Here is a 27,869-nt window from a genome sequence, read left to right as displayed (position 1 = left end):
GCATGAGCTACTTGTAAATTTTGGAGATTAATCCTTTGTCAGTTGCTTCATTTGCAAATATTTTCTCCCATTCTGAGAGTTGTCTTTTTGTTTTGTTTATGGTTTCCTTTGCTGTGCAAACACTTTTAAGTTTCATTAGCCTACCTCCTAGAGAAATGGAAGTAAAACCAAAAATAAACAAATGGCCTCATTCTTGGTTCCAGACAATCTCTGTCTCTCTCTCCAAAAGGAAGAATGAGGCTGTCAGAGAGATTTATTTTTAGAATGATATATATGCACCACAGGGTTAATAGTGATTATCTCTCTGTTATGGAATTCCATCTAGTTTGGGTGGGTTTGGTTTTTTTTCTGTCCTTTTTTGCCTACCTGTTGAATAAACGGTTATTTATAAATAATCGATTGATATAATGAATAGGCGTTACTTTAAGAGGGAAAAAGTTTGTTAACGAAAAACTTGCATCCCTTTAGACTTCTTTTTTCTTTAGCGAAAAGAAAAGCTTATTTCCCCTTTTTTCCATTTAAATAACGCAGGAGCAACGCACATTCACAACTTGCAAGGATATGGAAAGGCAACTCCAGAGCCCAATAAGCGACACTGCGCGCAGACGCCCTGCCTTTGCGGAGGGTGCTGGAAAATGTAGTTCTAGGCGGCTGAGGGCGCATGCGCATTTGTTGGTTTGCAGGTTCCGACTGAGTCCTTTATTTTTCGGTGGAGCTGGTGAGCTCGTTTTTAACCCGACTTGTGCACGCGGGTGGGAGTTAGGGAGGACTCAGCTTCGGAATAACGTCCCCACCCCAGGGATGAGGTGGGGCTGGAGGGGCCTGAGAGAATGCTTTGGTCGGGCTTGGTTTGGGGCGGGGTGGGGTGGGGGTGAAAGGCGGAGATTAGGGCGTCGGGGTTGGTGTTTGGTTCTCGTTGGAGTCGAGTGCAGAGTAGTGACCTGTACTCCGAATCGGTGTTATGCGGATGTAAGGCTGTCTCTGGGTTAGAGGGAGGCAGAGCCCTAGCTGTGCCTCCCCGCCTTAAGGGCCAAGAATTTGGGCTCTCACTTCTGGGTGGGGGGCTGGGGGGTGGGAAATCTCGAGGAAAGAGCTGGGGGCTTTGGGGGCTTTGGCAGTAATGGAATCGATCGGGCAGATAAATACCCGGACGGGAGGGGCGGGCATCCTGGACTTTGGCAGGAAATTGCAGGAAAACTGATCTAGGAACTAAGTGGCCCTAGAATTTAGGGCTCCGAGCATCCAATTCTTTGCTCTTTTAAATGAAATGCACCTCGCCTAGAGGTTGTTTTTTGTTTGTTTTGTTTCGGTGAATTCCTGAAGCCTCTTCTGTAAAGAGCTGTGGGAATGATTCCCTACTTTCTGTGCGCAATGAAGAGCTGTTGATTGTTGTTCATTGAGATGGCATTTGTGTGTGAATGAGCTTTCAACAACTTAAAATGCTTTGCAAATATTACTATTTTTATTAATAAACGGGAGAGGACTGATGTAGTAGGTATCACCCATCTTGAGAGGGCCAGAGCTTTGGAGTTAACCCTGTGTCTGGATCGCAAGATTGGAGCCATGCCCCTAGACACTGCTGAGAATATAGTGACGGTGTCAGAGCCCCAGACAGCAATGTCAGTGGCCTTTCCCTTTGTACTCTGCAGGGAAGAAGTTTGTTCCTAGACTCATTCTGACCTTATTTTTAGGGAGGGTTTGGGTTACATCCAGGTGGTTAGATAGGGGTTCCATAAAGCAATCCTGATTTCTGAGGGCCCCTTTTCTTTTGCAGCTCTGTTTTCTTAAGTTTCTACTTGACTGGATAAGATGGAATTAAGAAGGAGGACCTGACCATTGGCCCCTGATTACATGTCTTTGGTGAGCAAAACTTTTCAAGCCTTTTGTATTTACCTTGCTGGGTTTAATTTCTAAAGTTAACATCTGCAGTTTGAAAAATCACATGTAGTTAAATAGCCCTTGAAATTCTCTTATATTGCTTATAATTTATATGTATGTGTTGTGTGTATATAACCATGCAGTAATGTATGTATAAATGTACCCAAATATATCCTTTAAACATTAAGATAACTCTTACCCTGGCAAAATGCTCATTTATGAGAGCATTGTGAGAATTGAGACTGAGGAAACAGCAGAATCTCCCATCTCACACTTAACTCCCGATAGCATATTTTCTTGAGCCTATTTGGCAAATTTGTACACATAAAACATACAAGTGAATCAACTTGGCTTTATTTTTTCTTTCCTGAAATATCTCTGTGCCCAGAGGGAGGAAAGGGTTTTTTTCATTCATTGAATAAATATTAGTTAAAGGCAAAAGCCAGGTAATTTTTGAGGCACTGGTGATACCTCCAATGAGTAAAGCAAAGTCCCCACGTACATGGAACTGACAGTCTAGGATGAGCACACAGACAATAAACAATATACAGTGTGTCAGATGGTGGCTGTTGGAGGCAACTGCAGTATAGTAGTGATGTTAGGGAGGGCCTGGGACAGCTGCTTTTTCATGTATGGGGTCAGGGAAGGCTTCTCTAATAGTGTGACATTGAATAAAGACTTGAAGAAAATGAGGATGTGAGCCTTGCAGATATCTGGGAGGGGAAAAGTTCCCAGAGAGAGGAAACAGCAAATGCAAAGGCTCTGAGGTGCAAATGTCCTTAGCCTGTGTGGAGAGCATCAAAGAGGCCATTGTGGACAGAGGAGTGAAGACATAGCATAGTAGAGGTTGAGATGACAGAGGTAAGAGGGGTCCAGATCACACAGGGCTGTGCAGGCAACTTGGAGGAGATTGGCTTTTACTCCGAGTGAGAAGGGAAGCCATAGGGAGGTGGTTGTAGTTGTTATTGTTTAGTCAGCTCTACTGAGGTGTAATTTACATACAATTTACTAATTTTCACAGGAGGATTTTGAGGAGAGAAGTGACATCATTTGACTTATATTTTAAAGGAATCATTTTGGATGCTCTGTTGAAAACAGACTGTAGGGGATCAAGAGGAGACTAGGGACACTGGTTAGGAAGCTAAGGCAGTAATCCAGGTGAAAGATGATTTCCTCATTCCCTTCATTCTCCTGCTGTTTAAGGGAACCGTCTGACACTTCACTCACATCAGACCTTCAACCCCTCCCCCACCTTCACTCTCAGTGATGATCCTGATTTCTATTTCACTGAGAGAAGAGAACAAGCAGAAAAAAACTTCCAAAGTTACCACCACATCCACCAGCCTTCCTGGAAACATTTCCGTAGAGTCTGTCCTCCCTTCTGTTACTATAGAGAAAAGGTCTGTGCTCTAATTTATTTCCAATTAAATGTTACTTGTGCATTAGATTCCACTTCCTCTCACCTACCCAGGACAGTGCCTAGGGTAATCACTGGGCAAAATTCCTGGTCTGTCATTTATATATATTTTTTGTTTATTTGGGTATATGGACAGCATTAATTTTTCCAGAAAAATAGAAAAATTCAAATATGAAACACTGATTTTTAAAAATTATAAATGACCTAATATCCATCAACACTAATTTGCTCTGGAAGAAATCTTTACACATATATTATGCCTTTATCATTCTTCCGTTACAAGGGAGCTTCTATTAAACGTTTAACTATAACCTCATTGGAAGAGAATTAAACACACAGGATTTCCTTCCTTTTCATAAATATCTCTTCCTATTGTTCTGTTCCTCACCGCTTTCCAAGATCCTGTCTCATTTTCAGTTTAGTGTACTTCAAACTTAGAATGTTAAGAAAAGACATCTTAGCCAATTCTCAAAGCTCTGATATGTATATGTTCAACCTGGGTTTAGATCATTTAAATCTATCTTGATCTCACTTCAATTGCAAACATAGTCCAGTGTCATTAGTGAATGTAAATTTTCTTTACAGACAATAAATTGCATCTGTCAACCACGAGGCTTTCCATTTTAAATGTTTATAGTTATCTACCTATTTGATTAAAAGCTAATACATTATCGTGATAATCATTAGCTAAACATTTATTTATTTATTATTTTTAATAAATAAATAAATTTATTTATTAAATAAATTTTAATTTATTTAAAGTAAATAAAGGGAAGTCCCTAAACATTTACTTTATAATGTATTCATGTCTTTCTAAACACTCAGTGATTTGAATGGCTCATTGTTCTTTTAATAAAATCTCTCTACAGAATTCTGAACCAATGACTTAAAAATCATTTTTTTCCCTCTATGAATTTGGTTAATAATTCAAAATTATTCTTTGAGCCATTCTTTTCATTTTCTCTTCAGAAATAGTGTTTGGATTATTTTTAAGTGGAGAGAAATAATATTGAACTCAAGAATAGGGTAGAGGCTGTAGTCCTAGCCTGCCAGTGGCTAACTGTGTGACATAAGCAAGTCTCTTGTGACTGTTGCCTTGAATTGCACATCTTGGAGAAATTAAGGAAATTAACCTTAATATTTCCTGAGCCTCTTTCTAGCTCAAATACTCTGACATTATGACATCAGTTGTGAGGTTTAGAAAGCAGGAGCCTCTAGCATCTGGTCCTTGTGTTCATCTTCTTGTCTTTACTGCTCTAAAAGCATCAGAGTCAGCCTTGAAAAAGCAAAGAATTCACAGTTGGATGGTCTGAAGGATTGGCAAGGATTAGCACAGTCACCCATCTTTGCCTGACTGATTGCTGGGGTGGTTATGAGTTGAGAGCATAGTAACCACAGGGCGTTTTTAATAACAGATGCCAGGTCGCCAGTATATCAGAAAGTAAGAAAGACAGGGTCTAGAATCACATTTTGGTGGGTATTCATGGGTTCTGCCTGGCAACTTAGATCCAGAAGCCACAGATTCAGCAACAACAGCAGAAATACAGTTTAGAATTCTGATAGGCAGGCTTCCAGAGCCTAAACTGATAAAGGAGTAAATATCAGTTTATAGACTATTCATCAGCGAGTACGCATTAAAACAGCTACTGTGTGAGGGGCACTCTACTAAGTACATGGGGATTAAAAAAAAACGCAAAGAACTGGTCATAGTCCTCGCGCAGAACTGTAAGAGCTGACCACAGGAAACATTAACTCGAACTTTGCTTTGCAGTTAGAAGACATTCAAAAATCTTGAATCGAAAAATGTAACTAATAGTGGTTTAGCTGGAGATAGGTCTACATAGAGGAAGGGGAACCGATTAAATGATATTTCAGGATCCTAAAGCCTACCCAGTTCTGAACTTTATAGCAATATCGTGAGACAGTCTGGATACTTTTATACGATGTTGAGACATAGAAAAAAATAGTCTTGAATCCCACTTCTTTAAGATAGCAGGTAACTATCAGCACGCTGTAGTACAAAGACCACTTGATTGGGAATCAAGAGAAAATTTTATACATTCACTAGTTCAAGAACTACTTATTAGTTATGTAATATATGCCAGGTTCTGTGTGTGGCCCTGAGGACAAAAGAGTATATAAGTTAGTCCTATATAACTGTCCTCAAGAAACTTAAAAGTCTAAGGAAGGAAGACAAGACATTGGAAGTAGAACATTGAAGTATAATGACTGTAGTAATTGGGGAAATATAAGGGGCTGTGAGTTAAGTTTTGCAGGTAACATAATTATTATTAATATATATAATTTAAATAAGAATAAATTATTATCATGAACCTGGTATGATTGTAATGTGACTTTAATACATATAAATAAGTGTCCTTCCTGGGAAAGATCTCCTCCCCTTACAAAGGCTATTTTGGCTTAGCATCTATTTCCCCACATGCTAAAACAGCCTGGATATTATATGCTTTTAACATTTTTGCCAATTTGATGTTTGAAACATAATTTACTTTGCATTTCCATGATCAAAAGTGAGATTGAAAATTTTGTTATATGTTGGTCATTGGTGTTTCTTTTGTAAATTTCCTGTTCATATCGTTTGCCCATATTTGTATTGCATTATGTTTTCCTAACTGACTTGTAGGAACTCTATATAACTAATGATCTCTTCTGTTTTATTAGTTGCAAATATTTACGCCCAGTATGACTTTTCACTTTTAATTTTGTTGATTGCCTTGTATGTTTGTGTAGTCAAATCTGAGAGCTTTTTCCTATATAACCTCCAGGTTTTATATATTTTTAAGGACTTTCTCATGCAAGATTATAAAAATATTCTGATATTTTTCTGATTGTTTTATAGATTTATTCCTAATGTCTATTGCAATTATAATTTATTTTTATAAGGTAGCAGTGGTACGTTTATTTTTTCCCCTAGATTGGTAAGCCAGTTGTCCCAAATCATTTGAATTTCCTTCTTTCCCCAAATATTCAAAATGCCCTGTTTAGCATATATTAAGTCCCTATAAATAATGGACCTATTTCTAGAGTCTGTTCTGTTTTATTATTCCTTCAGTCTATCCTTGTTTCAGTAATACAATGTTTTAATTAATGTAGCTGTATGTTTTGTTACCTAGTATGGACAAATCTCCCCTCATACGCATGTTTTTTCTTTTTCAAAAATATGTGTTATATATATTAAGTTGGGGGCATATTAGTTTCACAGGGCTGCTGTAACAAAGTACCACAAACTGGGTGGCTTAAAACAATGGAAATGTATTGTCTCACAGTTCTGGGGACTAGAAGTCTGAAATCAAGGTGTTGGCAAGGCCATGCTGCCTCTATAACCTGTAGGGGAATCCTTCCTAGCTTCTGGCGGTTTGCAGGCAGTCTTTGGCATTACTTGGCTTACAGCAGCGTAATTTTATCATCACATGGTACTCTCCCTGTGTGTCTCTGTGTTTTTGCATGATCATCTTCTTATAAGGGCACCAGTCATATTAGATTGGGGCCTACCCTACTACAGTGTGACTTCATCTTAATGTATATCTGCAGTGACCCCATTTCTAAATAAGGTCACATTCTGAGGTACTAGGGGTAAGGAGATATATATATATGTATGTGTGTGTGTATATATGTATATGTACATGTGTGTACATATATATGTACATATATATGTGTGTGTGTGTATATATATATATATATATATATATATAATTTTTTGGAGTGGGGGACACATTTAACTCATAACAAGAGAGAACTGGCATCTTTAAATTATTGAATGCTTTTCACCCCAAAACATGGATTTTTCAGTTGATTCTCTTCAACTGTTGAGAGTCAGCAGTGTTGCTGCTTTGAAGTTACTGTGCCTGTTTCTTAAACTGCTTTTAAGATTGTTCTCTGCCTCTGATTTTAGAATTTGGCTATGATATCCTTGGGTGTGCTTTTCTTTAGATTTAGCTTCCTTATGGTTTGGGACTTCTTGAATCTATAACTCATCAGTTGGGGATATCTTCCATCCTATTCCTTCAATTATTGTGTTATTTCTATTCTCTCCTCTTGTTTTGAGACTCCTGTTATACGCATGTTAAACCTCTTGAGTAAATCTCATAGGTCCTTTATGCTCCAATCCTTTTATTTATTGGTGCCTGTGAGATCTTAGTTCCCCTACCAGGGATCAAACCTGGACCCCATGAGTGAAAGCTGGAGTCCTAATCACTAGACTGCTAGGGAATTCTCTCTAATCCTTTTTTTAAAAGAGATAAGCTTATATGAAAAGATACATGAAAAGAACTATGTAAACTGCATCATCAGGAAATAAAACATAAAATAAGACTAAATAATGGTCAAAAGAAAAACATAAGTTATAGGAAAATTGTTGTGGTGAAACAGGAGATTAACTGAAATACAATGGGATAACTTTTTGTTTCCTTTGATAAACTTTTTATTTTACAATAGTTTTAGATTTACAAAAAAGTTGCAAAGATGGTACAGAGTGCTCCCTGTATTTCACAGCCAGTTTTCCCAATTAACATCTTACATTAGTTTGGTACATTGTCACAATTAATGAATGAAGGTTGATACATTATTATTAACTAAAGTCTGCACTTTATTCAAATTAACTCAGTTTTTAACCTAATGTCTTTTTTTATTTCTAAGATCCTGTCCAAGATACCATGTTATATTTAGTCATCATTTCTTTTTAGACTCCTCTTGGCTATGATATTTTCTAATCCTTTTAAAAATTATCCTTAGTCTTTTTTTTTAAACCTCTGTTCTTCAATTTGTTTATTTTTATTGATCTTTCCCTTAGCCCAATCTGTTGTTTTATCCATCCAATTGAGTTTTTAATTTCAGATATTCTGTTCTAAATGCTTATTTGATTCCTTTTGGTTGATTCCCAATTGCTGTTAAACTTTTTCATTCTTTTTTCTACTTTGTCTATCCTTCTATTTTGTTTTCTCTTGATATTGGTCAGTGGTACTAACACTTTGTATGTTTACTAAGTGTTGTTGTTTTTTTTTTAATAGATCCACCTTTGTTTCCTTTTCTTTTTTAAAAAATTAATTAATTAATTAAATTTTGGCTGTGTTGGGTCTTCATTGCTGTGCACGGGCTTTTTCTAGTTGCGGTGAGTGGGGGCTACTCTTCGTTGTGGTGTGCGGGCTTCTCACTGCGGTGGCTTCTCTTGTTGCGGAGCGTGGGCTCTAGACATGCGGGCTTCAATAGTTGTGGAGTGCCAGCTCAGCAGTTGTGGCTCGCAGGCTTAGTTGCGCCGCGGCATGTGGGATCTTCCTGGGCCAGAGCTTGAACCCGTGTCCCTTGCATTGGCAGGCAGATTCTTAACCACTGCGCCACAATGGAAGCCCTGTTTACTAAATTTTGATTATGTGCTTGTTGTCATGATAAAAGCACCATAGAGGTTCAAGCTGATGTCATCTTTCACCAGGAAGGGTTCTCTTTTTTTCTCTTTAAAGTAGATAGGATCATCTCAGCCAAGCTGAGTTAGTGCTGGGTTGCAGTTTTGATACGATTTATTTTACCTCTTGGTTGCTTCCTTTCCTAGGATGTGGCCCTCCTGGGCACTCAATTGAAAATGTGGCAGCTCTTTGTCTCCTCAGTCCTGAAAAATTGTGGGAGATTTACTTCTGACATTCAGAGGTTTTCAGCCTAGCTCTCCAGAGCCCCACCCCATACAGCTTAAAAATTCAGATTCTTTGGGAAGAATCTGGTCATGTCGGGGCTTCCCTGGCTGTCCAGTAGTTAAGACTCTGTGCTTCCACTGAAGGGGTCATGGGTTTGATCCCTGGTCGGGGAATTAAGATCTCGCATGCCACATGCCGTGGCAAAAAAGAAGAAGAAGAAGAATTTGGTCATGTGTTTGAGGTCCCTTCCATCCTAGCCAGTTGTAAATGCCAAAATCTATACTGGTTCCTTTGCCCTTCTTGAGTGGCCTCCTGTGAGGCATCAGTCTTGGATTCTCAGCCAGAATTGGTAAGAATTTAGGTCCTCTAGGTGAAAAGTGGCTGTGTATCCTCAGCATCAGTTTATTACTCCTCTGGAGCTTTCTTTTGCTTGTTTTGTTTTCAAGCTCCTCCCAAGTCTCCATTAAACTTTTCTTTCCAAGTAGAGGACATATCTTTTAATATCAAACCGTGTATCTGTTTTATCTGTCCTATTACCTAAAGAGGGTAGCACAAGGGAAGTTATATTGCAGTGTGAAATATGACAGAGTGATATCAGCGTTTTCTGGGTAAGTTGATTAGCTGTTTGACATCTGAGGTATCTCACTGTGGCACTTATCTTGGTGAATTACTTACCATCTATGGTCTGATGCTCATATTTGCAGTTTCAGAAACTTGAAGTTAGTGTAGAGATAGATTTAACCATGTAAGTTTACAAGTGACCGATGAGTTAAACGGAAAGTGGATTTATATTACATTGAGATCCAGAACTACCAAGGAATTCATATTTTTATGTTGTCTGGCAAGAAAGAAAAAAAAAGGAAACAAAATTCTAATCCTAATTTTGCTTGGCAAGTGTGCAGTTATACCAAAGGGAGTTAATGGTGTGATGCAAATATGTAAAGCTCTTAGATAAAGGTATCATATTAGTTCTAGCCCCACAATAAACTCTACCTGCTTACTGAGATAAACAGATCTAGCTAGTATTTGGTGCTAGTCTCTTTTCTTCCAGGTTTTGTGTGAATAGGAGGAGCCTACAATTTTTTGTATCTCTAACACCTCTTTTTTCTATGTTCTGTTACCATCACTTTACTTTTTTTGTTGTTTGTTTGTTTTTGTTTGTTTTTGCGGTATGCGGGCCTCTCACTGCTGTGGCCTCTCCTGTTGCGGAGCACAGGCTCCGGACGCACAGGCTCAGCGGCCATGGCTCACGGGCCCAGCTGCTCCACGGCATGTGGGATCTTCCCGGACCGGGGCATGAACCCATGTCCCCTGCATTGGCAGGCGGACTCTCAACCACTGCGCCACCAGGGAAGCCCCATCACTTTACTTTTGATTGATCTTTTATAGTTGATAGATAGATAGATAATTTCTTATTTTCAGTGTTTTTGTAGGGAAACTTCAGAATTGCTTCCGTATACTCTCAACAGATACATAGTAGGCACCAAATAAGTACTTTTGGCCACTCTTGAATCTAGAACTTTAGAACCCTGAACTCTCTTTGAACAACTTCCTAGCCCTCTACTTTGTCATTTTGAGTTATTAGCTTTACTCTTTCTTTCATAAGTAGTTGCATGAATGATCCCTTAGAAGGTATTTGTTTGCTGTTCTGGGAACCAGTGGCATTGAAGGGTGTGCCAGTGTTTACCTTGTGGTAATGAAAAGAATCAAACCACTGTCAGATACTATAAGTGATAACAACTGCAGGAGCCTTGTCTCATGGGTTAAGTATAGCTTTGTAATTACTAGAGACTGCCATGACTTTTTCCTTAAACGTCAAAATGTGTGGGATTATGGGATTTACAAGTGTTTATCTGAGCTGGGCTTTGAGTTTAGGGACCAGAGATCTTAAAATTTTATTTGTGCATGGAGACAAGATATTTCTTTTATTATTAAACAGATGATTGCTCTTTTCTTCAAAATATTGTACGTAGATAACTTTATTATGTTGCCTTAGCAGCATCAACATTCCTATATTTCATAGTTCCTGAAGATAATTTAGGATACAATTTTGAGAGCCATCATAAACACCCAAGCCCATATCCTTCACCAAGATTCTGAGCATCAGCTTTTCAAATCAGATATTATCTTCTAAGTAGGAAGAACCATATTAATAGATAACAGAGGAAAAAATGGAGAAATGTCACAAGAAACTTAGCCAAGAAAGAATCAGATAACTAACAAGCAAGTCGCAAGAAATCCTTGTAAATAATACTTCATCTGTCCATTGTGGTGGTGGTACCAATGATATTGGTACTAGGTGGTAGATTTGGAAATGCTGGTTAGTGTCCACTGTGCAGAGCCCCCTCTTATCTGTATATAAAACAGAGTTCACCCAGTGGGAGCAACATTCAACTTCATTTCTACATATCTTTATTCATCTTCTCACATATCTTTGTGATCTCAGAAGGAGGGATAACCCTCTTTCATTTATTTATTTATTTATTTATTTTTTGCGGTACGCGGGCCTCTCACTGTTGTGGCCTCTCCCGTTGCGGAGCACAGGCTCCGGATGCGCAGGCTCAGCGGCCATGGCTCACGGGCCCAGCCGCTCCGCAGCATGTGGGATCTTCCTGGACCGGGGCATGAACCCGTTTCCCCTGCATCGGCAGGTGGACTCTCAACCACTGTGCCACCAGGGAAGCCCCCCTCTTTCATTTATTAATGAATCTCTCTATTTGTACCCCAGACTCCATTATTTTATACTTGTTTTAGGACCTTGATTTAATGATTATTTCATAATTCAGTGTCTCCCTCTTCGAATTTTAGATATCAAAAGTTTTTCTGGGTTTCCCTGGTGGTGCAGTGGTTGAGAATCCGCCTGCCAATGCAGGGGATGCTGGTTCGATCCCTGGTCCAGGAAGATCCCACATGCCATGGAGCAACTAGGCCCATGCACCGCAACTACTGAGTCTGTGCTCTAGAGCCCGTGAGCCACAACTTCTGATCCTGCATGACACAACTACTGAAGCCTGCGCCTAGAGCCCGTACTTCACAACAAGAGAAGCCACCACAACGAGAAGCCCGCACACCAGAAAGAAGAGTAGCCCCCACTCACCACAACTAGAGAAAGCCTGCATGCAGCAACAAAGACCCAACACAGCCAAAAATAAATAAATAAAATAAATAAATTTATTTTAAAAAAAGTTTTCCTTACTTTTGAAAGAACATCTTCTGTAATGATGCTCTTTTATTTACCTTTTAATTTTATTCTCTGCTTTCATTATCAAACTTTCATACTCATACCTAACAGCCTCAATTCTATTCAACTTTAATCTTTGAAGTTAGACTCTTATCATCTATTTTTCTACTAAAATTATTTGGAAGAGACCCCTGAATCCTGAATTCTTTCTTGATAGAGATCTGTTCTTAGTCCTTTCCATATTCAAACTTTCAGCTGCATTTGATATTTTGTCTTTGCTTGTGTGACATTGCTAGATTATTTTCTGTTTTAATCTCTTTCCAAGTGCTTTTTCATTAGTTTCACTTCCTCCCTAACACAAATGCATGTCTTTTAAGGTTTATATTTTACTTGTTTATTTTTTATCCCAAAGAACCATGCATTCTGATATCCTCAAAAATAGTCCTTCCATGTCATTAATTCCCTGATCTATTTTTTCAGCTCACATATCTCATTTGAATTCCCCATAGTTTCCATGCTTAGAGTATATTGCTACTTGAATGTCCCACTTCACTTTAAATCACTTTAAACTCAATATGGTAAAAAGTGAAATCACCAAATTTCTCTAAGTAGCCTCTTTTTCCTTCTTCAGTATTTCTATAATTTGTACCAGTATTATTGGTACTATTAGTTCCTCTAAGTACCACTTAGGGGAAGTACCACTATTACTTCCAGCTTTCTTGGCTAGAAACCAAGTATCTTTATGAATCTCATTTTGTAAAAATTCCTCATGATCAATGTTAGTATATTTTTGTTTCTTTCTTCCTTTTTATGTTTTAGATTTACTCCTATACTAAATTCTTTTGTATTATCTAATCCAGGCCCATGTCATTTATATTATACTTTCTTGCTGAATTTGATAGCCTTATTCTATTATCCATTTTATTTATTTATTTTTGTTTTAATTTATTTTTGGCCACATTGGGTCTTTGTTGTTGTGTGTGGTCTTTCTCTAGTTGCGGTGAGCGGGGGCTACTCTTTGTTGCAGTGCATGGGCTTCTCATTGCAGTGGCTTCTCTTGTTGTGGAGCATGGGCTTTAGGCGCATGGGCTTCAGTAGTTGTGGCACACAGGCTCAGAAGTTGTGACACATGGGCTTAGTTGGTCTGCAGCACATGGGATCTTCCCGGACCAGAGATTGAACCCGTGTCCCCTGCATTAGCAGATGGATTCTTAACCACTGCACCACCAGGGAAGTCCCCTATTATCCACTTTATATGAAATTAACAAGCACTTCATCTAAAACATCACACATTTATTGTGTTGCTACTATGACAGAAAACTTCAATTTTTCTCTCTCCTACTACATGACATTTCTCTGTTGGTCAGAATTTGTTATTATATGACTCCATTTCATTTTTCCTTTCTTATTTTTTCCTCTGCTTTCCAAAGACATATATTTGAACTAGTATCATTGACTCTTTGTCATGTCATGTACTTTTTATATCTTTGTTTTTAATTATACTATGAATTTTATCTCAGTGCTGTCATTTCTTTTACCACACTTATCTATATTAATCCTTTCCTTCTTTAAACTTCCATATTAATCAGACCCAATACTGTATAATCTTTTGTTTTATCAGCAGTGGTTTATTTTTATTATATATTTTTCTGTAACTGATGAGTGAGCTTTGTTTTCCCCTTTATATTCCAGAGGGAAGAAATGTTGTCTTCTGCTTAATCCTGAATATTATATCCAAAGTCAGAGCATTAATTCCAAAGCAGAAAGCTTCTGAAAAACAAATAGTGTCATGGCATGATGTTAGAACATTTTTCAAATGATGGTTCTACACATTAGAAGAATTGGAATTCAATAACCAATTTGAGAAACACAAATAAAATTAAATTATAAGGGAAAAATAATTCAAGAGGAAAATCATGAATATAACAGTTTGAGGGAAATATTAAATCTCAGCTCAAATCTTTTAAACAACTGAGAGTTTCTAGAAGATAAAGACCTCATAATTATGACACAAGTGGAGCTTAAAACATAATTCTGCTTCAATAGATTTTTTTAAAAGGCAACTTATAAATGAAAAATAATTTTAAATATAAGAAAGGATGCATTTGTACCTCAAACCTTATTCTGGAAACAATTTAAATGTAAACCCATAATTCAGTATTAATGGAATCTGAGAAAATTTGTATGAGAAAGAAATGTAAATGTAAACTATGTGGTAAATCCTTCAGCCGAAACACTAGTCTTATTCAACATCAAAGAATACATACTGGAGAGAAACCTTATGAATGTAATGAATGTGGAAAAGCTTTTAGTCAGAGCACTAACCTTATTCAACATCAAAGAGTCCATACTGGGGAGAAACCTTATAAGTGTAATAAATGTGAAAAAGCTTTTAGTCATAGGTCATCCCTTAGAAATCATGAGAGAATACATAGTGGAGAAAAACCCTATCCTTGTAATGAATGTGGAAAAGTTTTCAGCCATATTTCAGCCCTTACTCAACACCACAGAATTCACACTGGAAAGAAACCATATGCATGTGCTGAATGTGGGAAAACCTTCAGCCGGAGCACACATCTTATAGAACATCAAGGCATTCATTCTGGGGAGAAATCCTACCAGTGTAAGGAATGTAGGAAAGTTTTTTGCCACAGCTCATCACTAATCCGACATGAGAGAACTCACACAGGAGAAAAACCCTACAAATGTAATGAATGTGGAAAAGCCTTCAGCCATACCCCAGCCTTCATTCAACATCAGAGAATTCATACTGGAGAGAAACCCTATGAGTGTAATGAATGTGGAAAGGCCTTTAATCGGAGTGCACATCTTACTGAACACCAGAGAACTCACACTGGAGAGAAACCTTATGTTTGTAAGGAATGTGGAAAAACTTTCAGCCGAAGTGCACACCTTACTGAACATCTAAAAATACATTCTGGTGTGAAACCCTATCGATGTAATGAATGTCAAAAACTATTTTACTATAGAACATCACTAATTCGACATCAGAGAACTCATACAGAAGAGAAACCCTACCAGTGTAATGAATGTGGGAAAACCTTCAGCTTAAGCTCAGCCCTTACTAAACATAAGCGAACACATACAGTGGAGAAACCTTATCAGAGTAATGAATGTGGGAAAGCCTGCAGCCATAGGTCATCCCTTAACCCTGAGCACTCACAGTAGTAAAAAACTCTTAAGATTGTTATGCAAGAAAAACTTGAGGTAAAATACTCATTTACTCAATATTATAGTGTTTGTACTGAGAAGAAACACTGTTCTTGTAATTCATCTGAAAAATGTGTTATCATTGATATAAAAATTTATAATGGAAACAGTCATCTCTAAAACTGAAATTTGTCTTTTAAAGACATTTAGGAAATTAGTTTTAGAGATAATTTATTACCAATGTATATATTTGCTTATAATTAAAGCCTTTTCAGATACACAGAAGTTTTAGATAGATGATAAAAATTCTTTATATATAATATTTTTAGTAGTTCTTATCTTATTTTTAAATATTAAAGTAGCACCTTTATAGAGGGTTTGAATTTTAAATTTTGACAAGTTTAATTAAGCCATAGATAAGAATGCTTTCCCCCACAGAGATAATATGCATTATTTTCCAGTATTCATGGAATTAAAAAAATTTTTTTTTAATTTATATTTTTGGCTGCGTTGGGTCTTTGTTGCTACTCGCAGGCTTTCTCTAGCTGCAGCGAGTGGGGGCTACTCTTCGTTGTGGTGTGTGGGCTTCTCATTGTGGTGGCTTCTCTTGTTGCGGAGCACTGGCTGTAAGTGCATGGGCTTCAGTAGTTGTTGAATGCCGGCTCAGTAATTGTGCCTTGCGGGCTTAGTTGTTCCGCAGCATGTGGTATCTTCCCGGACCAGGGCTCGAACCCGTGTCCCCTGCATTGGCAGGCAGATTCTTAACCACTGCACCACCAGGAAAGTCCTGGAATATATTTTTTTAATGGACTATATATATGGCTACAAAGAAAATTTCAACAAATTCTCCCTGAGGGAAATATTCAAACCTTCCCTGTTTATTTATATATTTTTACCACAGTGAGATAAAAGAAAAGAACAACAACTGAAAATAGCACCACAAATTATTTAGAAATTAAAAATAGTTTTCTAAGTAAGTTTTGTGTTAAAGAATAAATCCAAACAGAAAAAATGCAATTATTAGAAAATAATAAAACTGGAACATAAATTTTCAATTTGAAAAGATAGGCAACCAAATAATAATATAAGCCCAAAGAATAAAAAAGGAATGCATTAATAAAGATAAAAGAATACATTAATAAACTAAGTACAAAAAGTACATTTGATAAGTCAATATATAAATTCTAGCAAGTAGGATAATGGGAAAGAAAGGAGAAAACACAATTCTAGGAGTAAGGAAAGGAATATAAATACAGATAAAAGGGAAGTTTAATTTTCTAATTCAATCATTAACAAGTCAAATCTAGCAGTTTAGTAAAATTAATACTGATATTTGTCATAGCACTTCCAGACTAGTTCAAAAGGAGAAACGTACATTAATAAAGAAAGACTGTATTATACTAGATGCAGTAAAAGGATTTGGCAATATTCTACAGTCATTGGCATTGTTTTAAAGTTAGGAATAGAAGGAAACTTCCTTAAATTGATAAGAGATATTTACCAGAAACCTACCAAACACTGCATATAACTAGAATGTTCTTATCAGAAGCAGGAACAAGACAAGTGATGCTTAATGTCAGCACTCTTAGCAATGTTCTACAGGTCTCAGGTAATTCAATAAGAGACAAAATTCTGAGCCAGTAATATTTAAAAGGAAGAGAAAAAATCCTGACATCATGAGATGATATATTTGGTAGCTAGAAAATCCAGCTAGTAGGGCACATATATATTATCAACAATGCCCAAATAAAAAGCTTTCTTAAATAAAAGAAATTAAAAATGTAATGGAAAAAAGTGACAGTCACAGTATTGACCAAAAAAAAATCTAAAAATGCCAGGAATAAAAAAAAATTCCAAGAGATGATTATAGGATAAATTTGTTTCTAAAGGACATAGAATATTATAATAAATGAAGAGGCACGATTAGAAAAATTGTATAAAGATGTCAGTTTGTTTTAAATTTATCTTTGATTTGCAAGCTTAAATCAAAATCTCAGTAGAGTTTTTAAAAATCACAGCTTTATTGAGATATAGTTCTCATACCACATAATCCAATTTTTCAAAGTACAATTCAGATATTAACATATTCACAGAGTTGTGTGACTGCCACCACTATCTAATTTCAGAATATTTTCATTACCCCAAAAAGAAACCCGTACCTATTAGCAGTGACTCTCCATTGCTCTTCTCCCTCCAGCTCCTGGAACTACTCATCTACTTTCTTTTTCTGAGTATTTGTCTCTTCTGGCTTTTTTATTTCAATAAAATCACAGAATATGTGGTCTTTTGTGGCTGGCTTTCACTTAGCATTATGTTTTCAAGGTTTGTCCATGTTGTGGCACACATCACTACTTCATTTCTCTTTATGGCTAAATAACATTTCATTGTATGGGTATACCACATTTTGTTATCTGTTCATCAATTGATGGACATTTGGGTTGTTTCCACTGTTTTGTTATTGTGAATAATGCTGCTACAAACTTCCACATATAAATTTTTGTAATGTCATGTTTTCAGTTCTCTTGCACATATATACCAGGAAGTGAAATTCTTGAGTCTTATGTTAACTCTGTGTTTAAACTTTTGAGGAAATGCCAGACTATTTTCTAAAGCAGGTGTACCAGTTTTCAGTCCCATCAGCAACATATGAGGGTTCTTATTATCCCCTGTCATTGTCAATACTTGTTTTTTTCTGTGAGATAGACATATATACATATACATAACAATATATATATATTTATATACATATACATAAATATATATGTATATTTTCTTTGAGGAAATGTCTATTTGGATTCTTCAGGCATTTTAAATTAGGTTATTTATCTTTTTATTGTTGAATTTTAAGAGTTCTTTATATATTCTGGATACTGGACCCTTATATATCTAATTTGCAAATATTTTCTCCCATTCTGTTGATTGTCTTTTCACTTCTTGATGATGTTCTTTGAAGCACAAAAAGTTTCAATTTTGATGTAGTCCAGTTTACCTATTTTTCTTTTATTGTGTTTCCTCTTGTTATAACCCAAGGTTGTGAAGATTTACATATTTTCTTCTAAGAGTTTTACAGTTTTAGCTCTTTTAGGTCTATGATCCATCCATTTTGAGGTAACTTTTTAATATATGGTGTGAAGTATGGGTCCAACATCATTCTTTTGCATGTGAATATTCAGTATTCTCAGCACCTTTGTTGAAAAGACTGTTCTTTTAATTGTCTTGGCATTTAATTGTCCTGGCATCCTTGTCACTCAGTGGGATTTAAACATGAAATTTAGGGCTTCCCTGGTGGCGCAGTGGTTGAGAGTCCGCCTGCCGATGCAGGGGACATGGGTTTGTGCCCCGGTCCGGGAGGATCCCACATGCTGCAGAGCGGCTGGGCCCGTGAGCCATGGCCGCTGGGCCTGCGCGTCCGGAGCCTGTGCTCCACAACGGGAGAGGCCACAACAGTGAGAGGCCCACGTACCACAATAAAGAAATAATAATAATATCTCAAAACAGAGAAAGAATGGACTATTCAATAAGTGATATTGGGATAACTGGCTATTTATTTGGAAAAATACCTCATAACATACACAAAATTAAATTCCAGAAGGGAATAATTGAATGCCGTCTTGGGGTAGTTTTCCAGAAGACAGGAACTGGGCACACAAATCTGAGGTTTTCTTCAGATCCTTCCGTAACTGAGGCAGGAGATAGATGGGCCCCAGGCTGAGCAGCTTGGAGTTTGCCCCCACCGTGGACAGATACTCCAAAATAGCAGAAGGGAGGAGAAGCTAAGCCCTGCCCAGATAAGAGACCAAATATTTCTCATTCTCAAGGTCAAGTAGACCTTCCTGACTACACATGAGCAGAAACGCTCCTTGAAGGTCAAAAAGGGGGGTGAGCGCCAGAGCATAGTAGGTGATGTCAACCTACCCATAGGCCTCTTTGCTAGAATCCATCTTGCCTAAGAGATGCGTGTGCACACGTGGGAGGACCCTGAGATATACCAAATATGGACTCAGAGCAGGCAAAGCAAGATTATTGGCCAAAGGAAACCAGGAAGAAATGCCCCATAAAAGTGATTCAAACTATCACAAGGGTGCAACTCTTTCTCTAAGCCCACTCGTTTTTCTGTGCACCCGTACTCCTTTTCCTCCTAATAACCCTTTACTCCTTTCATTGCTTTTCATCTTTGTGGGAATTCTATCCTGCAGAGCTGAAGAGCCAGGGCCTTGTCACTGGCCACTGGCCTAGTGGCTAGGATTCAGTGCTCTCAGTGCCGCTGTCCGACCTCAATCTCTAGCCAGGAACTGAAGCCCTCCTTCAAGCGGCTGCAGTCCGAGGCCATCCAAGATCATAACCCCTATTGGATAAACACAAATTTTAGAGTTTTGGAAAAGTTTTATTATAACTACTGATAGAATTATAATGGCATGTCTCTTCAAATCACTGCAAAAATTGGAAAAACACTAGAAAAGGAATAAACCTAAAACAAAGGAACAAGTAATATTGGGTATAACCATTTTATCAGTGAAGATCCCTTTTAAAAGTTGCAGCTTTTAGATTAGATTTACAGGAAGGAAAACTAACCTTTGTTGGTAGCTAAATTAAATAGTGTAGAAATTAAGGTGCTAAGGTTATCTAACTCATCCATGGTTACCCAGCTTTTAAGGGCAGGACCAGGATTACAAAACAAATACATCTAAAATTATGCAAAAACTTTCACAATAAAAAGGTAGACAAAAAGAAATCTGTAGGGCTCTGATGACAAACCTTGTACGAATTTTGCGATGACACCATACACAAGGGCCTATGCCATAGGGTAGAGCCCATTATTGGGCAGAATACGGACATAGGAAGCCAAAGATATGCATTTTCATTTTCTAGGACTGATGTAACAAATTACCAGAAACTGCATGGCTTAAAACAACAGAAATTTATTGTCTCTCAGTTCTGCAGGCCAGAAGTCTTAAATCAAGATGTTGGCAGGGCCACATTCCTTTTGGAGCCTCTACAGGAGAGTCCTTCCTCACCTTTCCAACTTCTGGTGGCTGTCAGCATTCCTTTTGGCTGCATCATTCCAATCTCTGCCTCTATCTCCATGTGACTATCTTCTGCCTCTTCTCTTCTGTGTTTGTCTTCTCCTCTCCTGTCTCTTATCAGGGCATTTGGATTTAGGGCCCACCTGGGTAGTCCAGGGTGATTTCACCCCAAGACCCTAACTTGTATCTGCAAAGACCTTTTTTCCAAATAAAGTAATATTCACAGGTTTCAGGGGTTTGAACATAGACATATATTTTGGGAGACCACAATTCAACCCACAACAGTGCATGAAACTGGAGGACAAATATGAATCATAATCGAAGCAGAAAGCAAACAGATGAAGGCATTCTGAGTTTTAGGATAAGAGGTGGGGCAGATATTGAGGTAAAAAATCCTGACTATGTTTGTCTATAAATTAGCACATGCATGTAAAATTAGACCAGGGCAATGATTTTCAAACAGGAATTCCTGGAGGTACATGGAAAAATACATGTAGGTATGGTTTGGAGATAATAAATTTCCATATTCTCTTTCCTAAAGTTTATTATCTGAAAGCAAATCTGTATTCACAACAACTCTTCTCTAGGTTTACATAAGAAAAGTATACTCCTCACTCATCCCACACTTCACTAATGCATACCAGACAAAATGGTTATCATTTTCTGGTGATAAATGAAGACACCATAAAGCCTTATGGCTTCCTTCTGTCAAGGGTGAACTATGGGATTAGAAATGATGTACTTTGGCCAATGTTAGGATTTCTAAGATGAGATTATAGTAGAAGTAGGAGGAGGAGTAACTAAATTTTTAAGAACTTCACTTTTTTAAAAAAATTACCCCAACTGTTGCCAAAGAATGTATCGCTCTTGAGGGAGGGTCCCTTGAGAAGACAAAAAGAACATAAAAATATTAATGCTAAAAACAGCCTTCTTTTTTCTGTTTGTTTGGGGTTTTGTTTCGTTTTTTTGGCCACGCTGCACAGCTTGCGGGATCTTAGCTCCCTGACCAGGGATCAAATCTGTGCCCCCGGCCCGCCGCAATGGAAGCTCGGCGTCCTAACCACTGGACTGCCACGGGATTCCCCAAACAGCCTTCTTTATGTAATTAAACAAACAATTATTTTCACCTGTTTTCAACCTTCATCCCCAAGTGTTTTTAGCTGGAAAGGAAAGCATCTTTGAACAACAGTAGTAAAGGTAGTAGTAAAGGTCTGCGGCACTATATTTGGTCATCCACTTGACAGGAAGTGACAGGTGGTCTGAGATAAGGGCCTACAAGGATTCCCGACTAGTGGCAAGTAGCTTGGTTGGTTGGCAAGAGGCCTGAAAGGATTAAGATTGGGATATTGTGGACAAGGAAGTCTGGGCAAGAGGCTTGTGCATGGGGTTGTGCACCAGCTGTAGACTTTTGTGTCTCAGAAACAACCCCCTACAGAAGAGGCACTCAACAACTGGATGTACTAGCAAATGTCAGCCAGGCTCTGTGTTTTTCCACCACAGTGCTTGTGCAGTGGGCTCATGAATTGAGAAACCATGACTGCAGAGATGGAAGTGTTACATAAAAGACTCAACAGTATGGTCTCCTTCTCACCAAAGCTGATCTAGCTAATGTTGCTGTTGAATACCTGAAAGTTCAACAGCAGAGACTGACTCTAAGCCTCTGTGGTAACATCTCTAAAGAGATCAGCCAGCCACTTGATGGCAAGTTGATTACAATGGGCACATTCCATCCTGGAAGAGGTGGTGATTTGTTCTTAACGGAGTTGACAACTAACCTGGGTGTGAGTTTGCCTTTGCTGTGTGCAGTGACTCTGGCTGCATAATTGAGAGCTTACTGAATGCCTAAGTTATGGATGTGGGATCCTCCAAATCATTGCCTAAGACCAATGTACCCATTTTTAAAATTTATTTTAAAAAATTTATACAATTTTATTTTATTTTAAGTTTTTTTTTAATTAATTAAATTTATTTTTGGCTGCGTTGGGTCTTCATTGCTGCACGCGGCCTTTCTCTAGTTGCGTCGAGTGGGGGCTGCTCTTCGTTGCGGTGTGTGGGCTTCTCATTGCGGTGGCTTCTCCTGTTGCGGAGCATGGGCTCTAGGCGCGTGGGCTTTAGTAGTTGTGGCACTTGGGCTCAGTAGCTGTGGCTTGCGGGCTCCAGAGCGCAGGCTCAGCAGTTGTGGCGCATGGGCTTAGTTGCTCCACGGCATGTGGAATCTTCCCGTAGCAGGGCTTGAACCCGTGTCCCCTGCATTGGCAGGTGGATTCTTAACCACTGCACCACCAGGGAAGTCCCCCCAAAATTTTATACAATTTTAAAGGTTACACTCCACTTACAGTTATTACAAAATATTAGCTATATTCCCCATGTTGTACAATACATCCTTGTAACCCATCTTATACCCAGTAGTCTGTACCTCCCCATGTTGCCCCCTGCCTCAACTGGTAACCACTAGTTTGTTCTCTATCTGTGAGTCTGCTTCTTTTTGCTTATATTCACTAGTTGGTTGTATTTTTTAGATTCCACATATAAGTGATACCATATGTCAATAGTACTTGTCTTTGTCTGACTTATTTCACTTAGCATAATGCCCTCTAAGTCCATCCAGGTTGCTACAAATGGCAAAATTTTGTTCTTTTCTATGGCTGAGTAGTATTCTGTTGTATGTATATAAATGTGTATATGTATATATATATATATATGTATATATATCACATTTTCTTTATCCATTCATCTGTTGATGGACACTTAGATTGCTTCCATATCTTAGCAATTATAAATAATGCTGCTGTGAACATTGGGGTGCATGTATCTTTTTGAATTACTGTATTTGTTTGTTTGTTTGTTTCAGATATATACCCAGGAGTGGAAATGCTCGGTCATATGATTATTCTGTTTTTAATTTTTTGAGAAACTTCCATACTGTCTTCCACAGGGGCTGCATCAATTTACATTCCCACAAACAGTGGACAAGTGTTCACTTTTCTCTACATCCTCACCAACCAACATTGTTATTTGTGTTCTTTTTGATCATAGCCGTTCTGACAGGTGTGAGGTGATATCTCATGGTGGTTTTGATTTGCATTTTCCTGATGATTAGCGATGTGGAGTATCTTTTTGTGTGCCTGTTGGCCATCTGCATCTCCTCTTTGGAAAAATGTCTATTTAGTTTGTCGATGAAAAATTAATCAGTCAATCTAAGAAATAAATGGAAAATTTTATTTGAGCCAAATCTGAGGGTTATAACCAGGGAAGAGCATCTCAGAAAGTTCTTAGAAATATTCCACTGGTTAGAAATCAAGGCAGAGTTATATGAGTCTCTTGAGACAGAGGGCTGTACATCAAATGACATATTATTGACAGTTTACATAATCCAGATCTAAGCGTCATTATGGTGGGTCATGTGTACCCTCACAGGATCAAGAAGGAATGTTACCTTTTAAGGAGTTGTCTTGTTGATGCTAGGAGAATGTTGCTTTTTATGGTTGAGGAAGTATTATTGCCAGTGGGGGAGGTGTGGTTGATGCATAATGCAGATACACAATGCACAGTGTGGGGAGAGAGGAGGTTAAAGGGCAGAAAAAAATTTATGTTTAAATATTTCTTGTCTTGCCATAGAATATAAATTTTATTTCACAAGTTCTTCTGCCCATTTTTTAATCGAGGTGTTTGTTTTTTGATGTTGAGTTGTATGAGCTTTTTATATATGTTGGATATTAATCCCTTTTTGGTCATATCATTTGCAAATACTGTCTCCCATTCAGTATGTTGTCTTTTTGTTTGTCCATAGTTTCCTTTGCTGTGCAAAAACTTTTAAGTCTAATTAGGTCCCATTTGTTTATTTTTGCTTTTATTTCCTTTACTTTAGGAGACAGATCCCCCCAAAATATTGCTGCAATTTATGTCAAAGAGTGCTCTGCCTTTGTTTTCCTCTAGGAGTTTTATCGTATCTTGTCTTACATTTAGGTCTTTAAACCAGGTCAGTGTACCCATTTTTGGTGAAGGCTGTGTGAAAATGGGTGTATGATCAAGGAATCCACTGGTCCTCCCGTATGCCGTATGACCTACCAGCTGCCATTCTAGTAGAATTTTCAGCTGGCCTCTTCAAGACTCAGCTAAGCCACCAGTTTAGGAATGACACTCTTCAGAGTTCAAGTGCTGTTGTCCAAGTTGTGGCACATACATTGGAGCTGTGCCCCCCAAGTTGTCCTCCATCCCTGAGCCAGAAAAGCTCAGTTCTTTCCCTCCTGAGTAGGGAAAACCCAGTCCCTCACCTCCTGGGTGACTCTTTTATGTTCACACCACTGCCACGCTCACACAGAACCCTTCACTTCTGGTCACCAAATGTGTGGGTTTGTTGCCTCACAACAAGCAGTTCTGCACAGCACCAGCTGGTGTCCTGTACTTTAACTCAACTCTAACACTATCTACTTGGCAATGGCATCAGATCCCGCAGGCTGAGGGCTCGGTCCCATGAGACTGCTCCCACCTTAATCGGACGCCAGTCACAAGTAGTAGGTCCCTGAGTTACCCACAACTTCTGTCTGGTTTGGCTACAAATCAGAGGTTCACACGGCCTCCTCCTCAGTTTCAATTGATTTGCTAGAGTGGCTCACGGAACTCAGGGAAACACTTATTTACGTCTACTAGTTTATTAAAGGAGATGATAAAGGATACAGAGGAGCAGCCGGATGAAGAGATACATACGGTGAGGCCTGGGAGGGTCCCGAGCTCAGGGGCTTCTGTCCCTGTGGAGTTGGGGTGAGTCACCCTCCCGATGTGGATGGGTTCACCGACCCAGAAGATCTCTGAACCCAGCACTATTAGGACTTTATAGGAGCTTCCTCACACAGGCATGATCAATTATTAATTCCATTTCTAGCCCCTCTCCCCTCTCTGGAGAAATTGGGGTGGGGCTGAAAATTCCAAGCTTCTAATCATGGCTTGGTCTTTCTGGTGACCAGCCACCCTCCAGGAGGCCAATCAGAGTCGCCTCATTAGAACAACAGATACGCTTAGTGCTCTTATCACCTAGGAATTTACGAGAGTTTCAGGAGCTCTGTGTCAGGGACGGGGTCAAAGACAAGCATTAAAACAAGAGATGCTCTTAGTGCACTTATCACTTGGGAAATTACAAGGGTTTTGGGACCTCTGTGCCAGGACCGGAGACAGAGACTAATACACATTTTCTGTTATCTCACAGCCCCCAGTGGCTGTTAGACACAGGCCCAGGAACGAAGGGTTAAAGTAGGACCAGCTCCTGTCACCATCACTCCCAGAGTCCCACTTGTCCTTCCTTTCCCACAAACTTAGGCTGTGCTGGAGTGGAGGTCCTGTTTTCCGGGGCAGGATGTCCACTGAACGTGAAACTATGACCTACCACTGGTCTTTAGGGCCCTCATGTCAGTAGATCAGCTGGTACAGAAAGGAGATATTGGTGGGTAAACTGTGTGACCCCAACCGGTTAGATATTTTCTATTTGTCTCTCTGTTGTTCTTTATTCTTTATCCTATAAAAGCTTCATGCTTTCTGCCCCGTTTTGCAGTTCTCTGAAAAGAGACTGGCCACTTGATGAAGTGTTTAATAAAGTTTGTCTGTATCATCTAAGTGTTTGACAGCAGCAAGAGCAAGTGGTGCAGAAGGGCCAGGCTAGGAGAGTTCAGGGCCTGCTGTGGGTGCTTCCTCGATCTTACTCCTCTTTTCAGAGTGAAAATGGTCCCGGATGAGAAGATTCATATTGGTAGAAAGCACCAGCCTGTGGGACTCGGGCTTTAAATGAACTACCGCAGCACACCCAGACCTCCCACCTCTAACCATTAGCTGCTTCGGGCCTGCACACAGACAGAGGCTGTCAAAGCACCACGTGCCCTCTGCCTAGAGGGAGGATCTGCCAGGTCTGGGACCCTGGCACTGAGGGGCACCAGGGGGCCCAAGGAGCGGAGCAGTGGAGGTCATGCTGGAGGTGCCCACCTCCTCTATTTTCAGTTTACTTTGCTTTCCTTCTACAAGCCTTATGGAGTGAAACGTTGGGTCATTGATTTTTAGACTTTTCTTTTTTCATAAAAAGGAAGTATTTAAAAGCACAAATTTTCTTCTAAACACTGCACTAGCTGCAGCCCACAAATTTTGATATATCACATCTTCATTGTCATTTAACTGACCCAAGTATTTTCTAATTTTCTTGTGATATCTTCTTTGGCCCAGGCCCTAGCTGCCCATTCCCAGCTCCAGTGGGCTTCTGGGCCAAGCTGGATGCCTTCATCTCAGCCCATTAGGTATTCAAGCCAATCTCACCTTCCTGTGATCCTGCCCCTGTGCACTTGGCCTTAGAGGCAACTCGCACGTGCACACACACACACACACACACAAACACACAGCACCACCATGCTCCAAATGCCAAGTGTGGGGCCTGGGCCCTCTGCAGTGCCGTCTGCTCTCCAGCTCAGGTTTGAGTCAGGTTTGTCCTTTCCTCTCCCTTCGGTTGGGCACAGTTGCCCCTTCACTTTCTTTTCATGGTCTCCATTTTCTTCTCATCACCTGCAGAGGTTTCTTTCTTTTTTTTATTTTAAATTTAAGTATAGTTGATTTACAATGTTTCAGGTGTATAGCAAAGTGATTCATATATATATATATATATATATATATATATATATAAAATTCAGGTTCTTTTCCATTATAGGTTATTACAAGATATTGGATATAGTTCTCTGTGCTATACAGTAGGTTCTCGTTGTTTATCTATTTTATATTCAGTAGTGTGTATCTAATTTATCCCTCCTTCCCTGCTTTCCCCTTTGATAACCATGAGTTTGTCTTCTATGTCTGTAGGTTTGCTTCTGTTTCGTACGGAAGTTCATTTGTATCATTTTTTTAGATTCCACATATAATTGATATCATATGATATCTGTTTTTTTTCTTTGACTTACTTCGTATGATAATCTCTAGGTCCATCCATGTTGCTGCAAAAGGCATTATTTCATTCTTTTCTATGGCTGAGTAATATTCCTGCAGAGCTTTCTTGACCGGCCTCCTTGACCTGTTGCCATGGCTTGGTGAGGGCCCTGTGGGGAGAGAGGGAAGGAAAAGACCGAGTGGGTGGCTGATCTCGCGGCGGAAGTCTGGCGGAGCGGGCATTAGACCAGGCATCCAGTGGCGCCAGAAGTGGCCTCACTCTGAGAGCTTTGTTGCCGCCTAGCGGCCACTAGCCTCAACTACAACTTCCCAGGGCCTTGCCTGCCGGCAACTGCTGATTCTTCGGATGAATAAAGGAGTTTTGGCCTCATTTTAGTACGGAACCTGAGACCAGTATGGAGATTTCTTCTGGCCTGGTGGTGAATGAGGAAGTCAGAATTTAGACTCGAGGGCATGTCAATTAGAATGGGAGAAAATAAAGAAATTAATTAAATTCCCATGTGCAGTGTGGGACCTTGGGCTGTGCACCACCAGGGGGCACTCACAGGAGGCTGGACCCCGGAACCGACAGCTCGCCCAGGGCTACGACCCCCAGTGCACCCATGTGCATGAAGAACGTGAATGGAGGCTGGGCACGCAGGCTG

General features: G+C 39.1%; 1 protein-coding gene across 4 annotated transcripts; it reads left to right on the top strand.

Annotated features, from left to right (window-relative positions):
* The first annotated feature begins 663 nt into the window (after positions 1-663).
* ZNF883 (zinc finger protein 883) lies at positions 664-15,575 on the top strand. Of its 4 annotated transcripts, none has more exons than XR_007477863.1 (3): positions 664-718; positions 1,775-1,860; positions 11,746-12,103. XR_007477863.1 is itself a non-coding variant. In XM_049710990.1 (3 exons), the coding sequence occupies exon 3, from the start codon at positions 14,282-14,284 to the stop codon at positions 15,305-15,307; it is 1,026 nt and encodes a 341-aa protein (XP_049566947.1). In that variant the 5' UTR covers positions 664-718; positions 1,775-1,860; positions 13,811-14,281; the 3' UTR covers positions 15,308-15,575. The 4 variants fall into 4 exon arrangements, 2 of the variants coding, with proteins under 2 accessions (XP_049566947.1, XP_049566946.1); XM_049710990.1 differs by lacking the exon at positions 11,746-12,103 and adding an exon at positions 13,811-15,575; XR_004483042.2 differs by having other exon boundaries at positions 693-806.
* The last annotated feature ends 12,294 nt before the right edge of the window (positions 15,576-27,869 follow it).

The sequence above is a fragment of the Orcinus orca genome, chromosome 6 (genome assembly GCF_937001465.1).
Source record: "Orcinus orca chromosome 6, mOrcOrc1.1, whole genome shotgun sequence".
NCBI lineage: Eukaryota > Metazoa > Chordata > Mammalia > Artiodactyla > Delphinidae > Orcinus > Orcinus orca.
The sequence above is the reverse complement of the archived record's forward strand: the minus strand, read 5'-3'. Positions and strand labels throughout refer to the sequence as shown.

Bases quoted from the DNA above. Each gene is read 5' to 3' on its own strand.
- ZNF883 (XM_049710990.1), top strand. From the start codon at position 14,282: ATGGAATCTGAGAAAATTTGTATGAGAAAGAAATGTAAATGTAAACTA.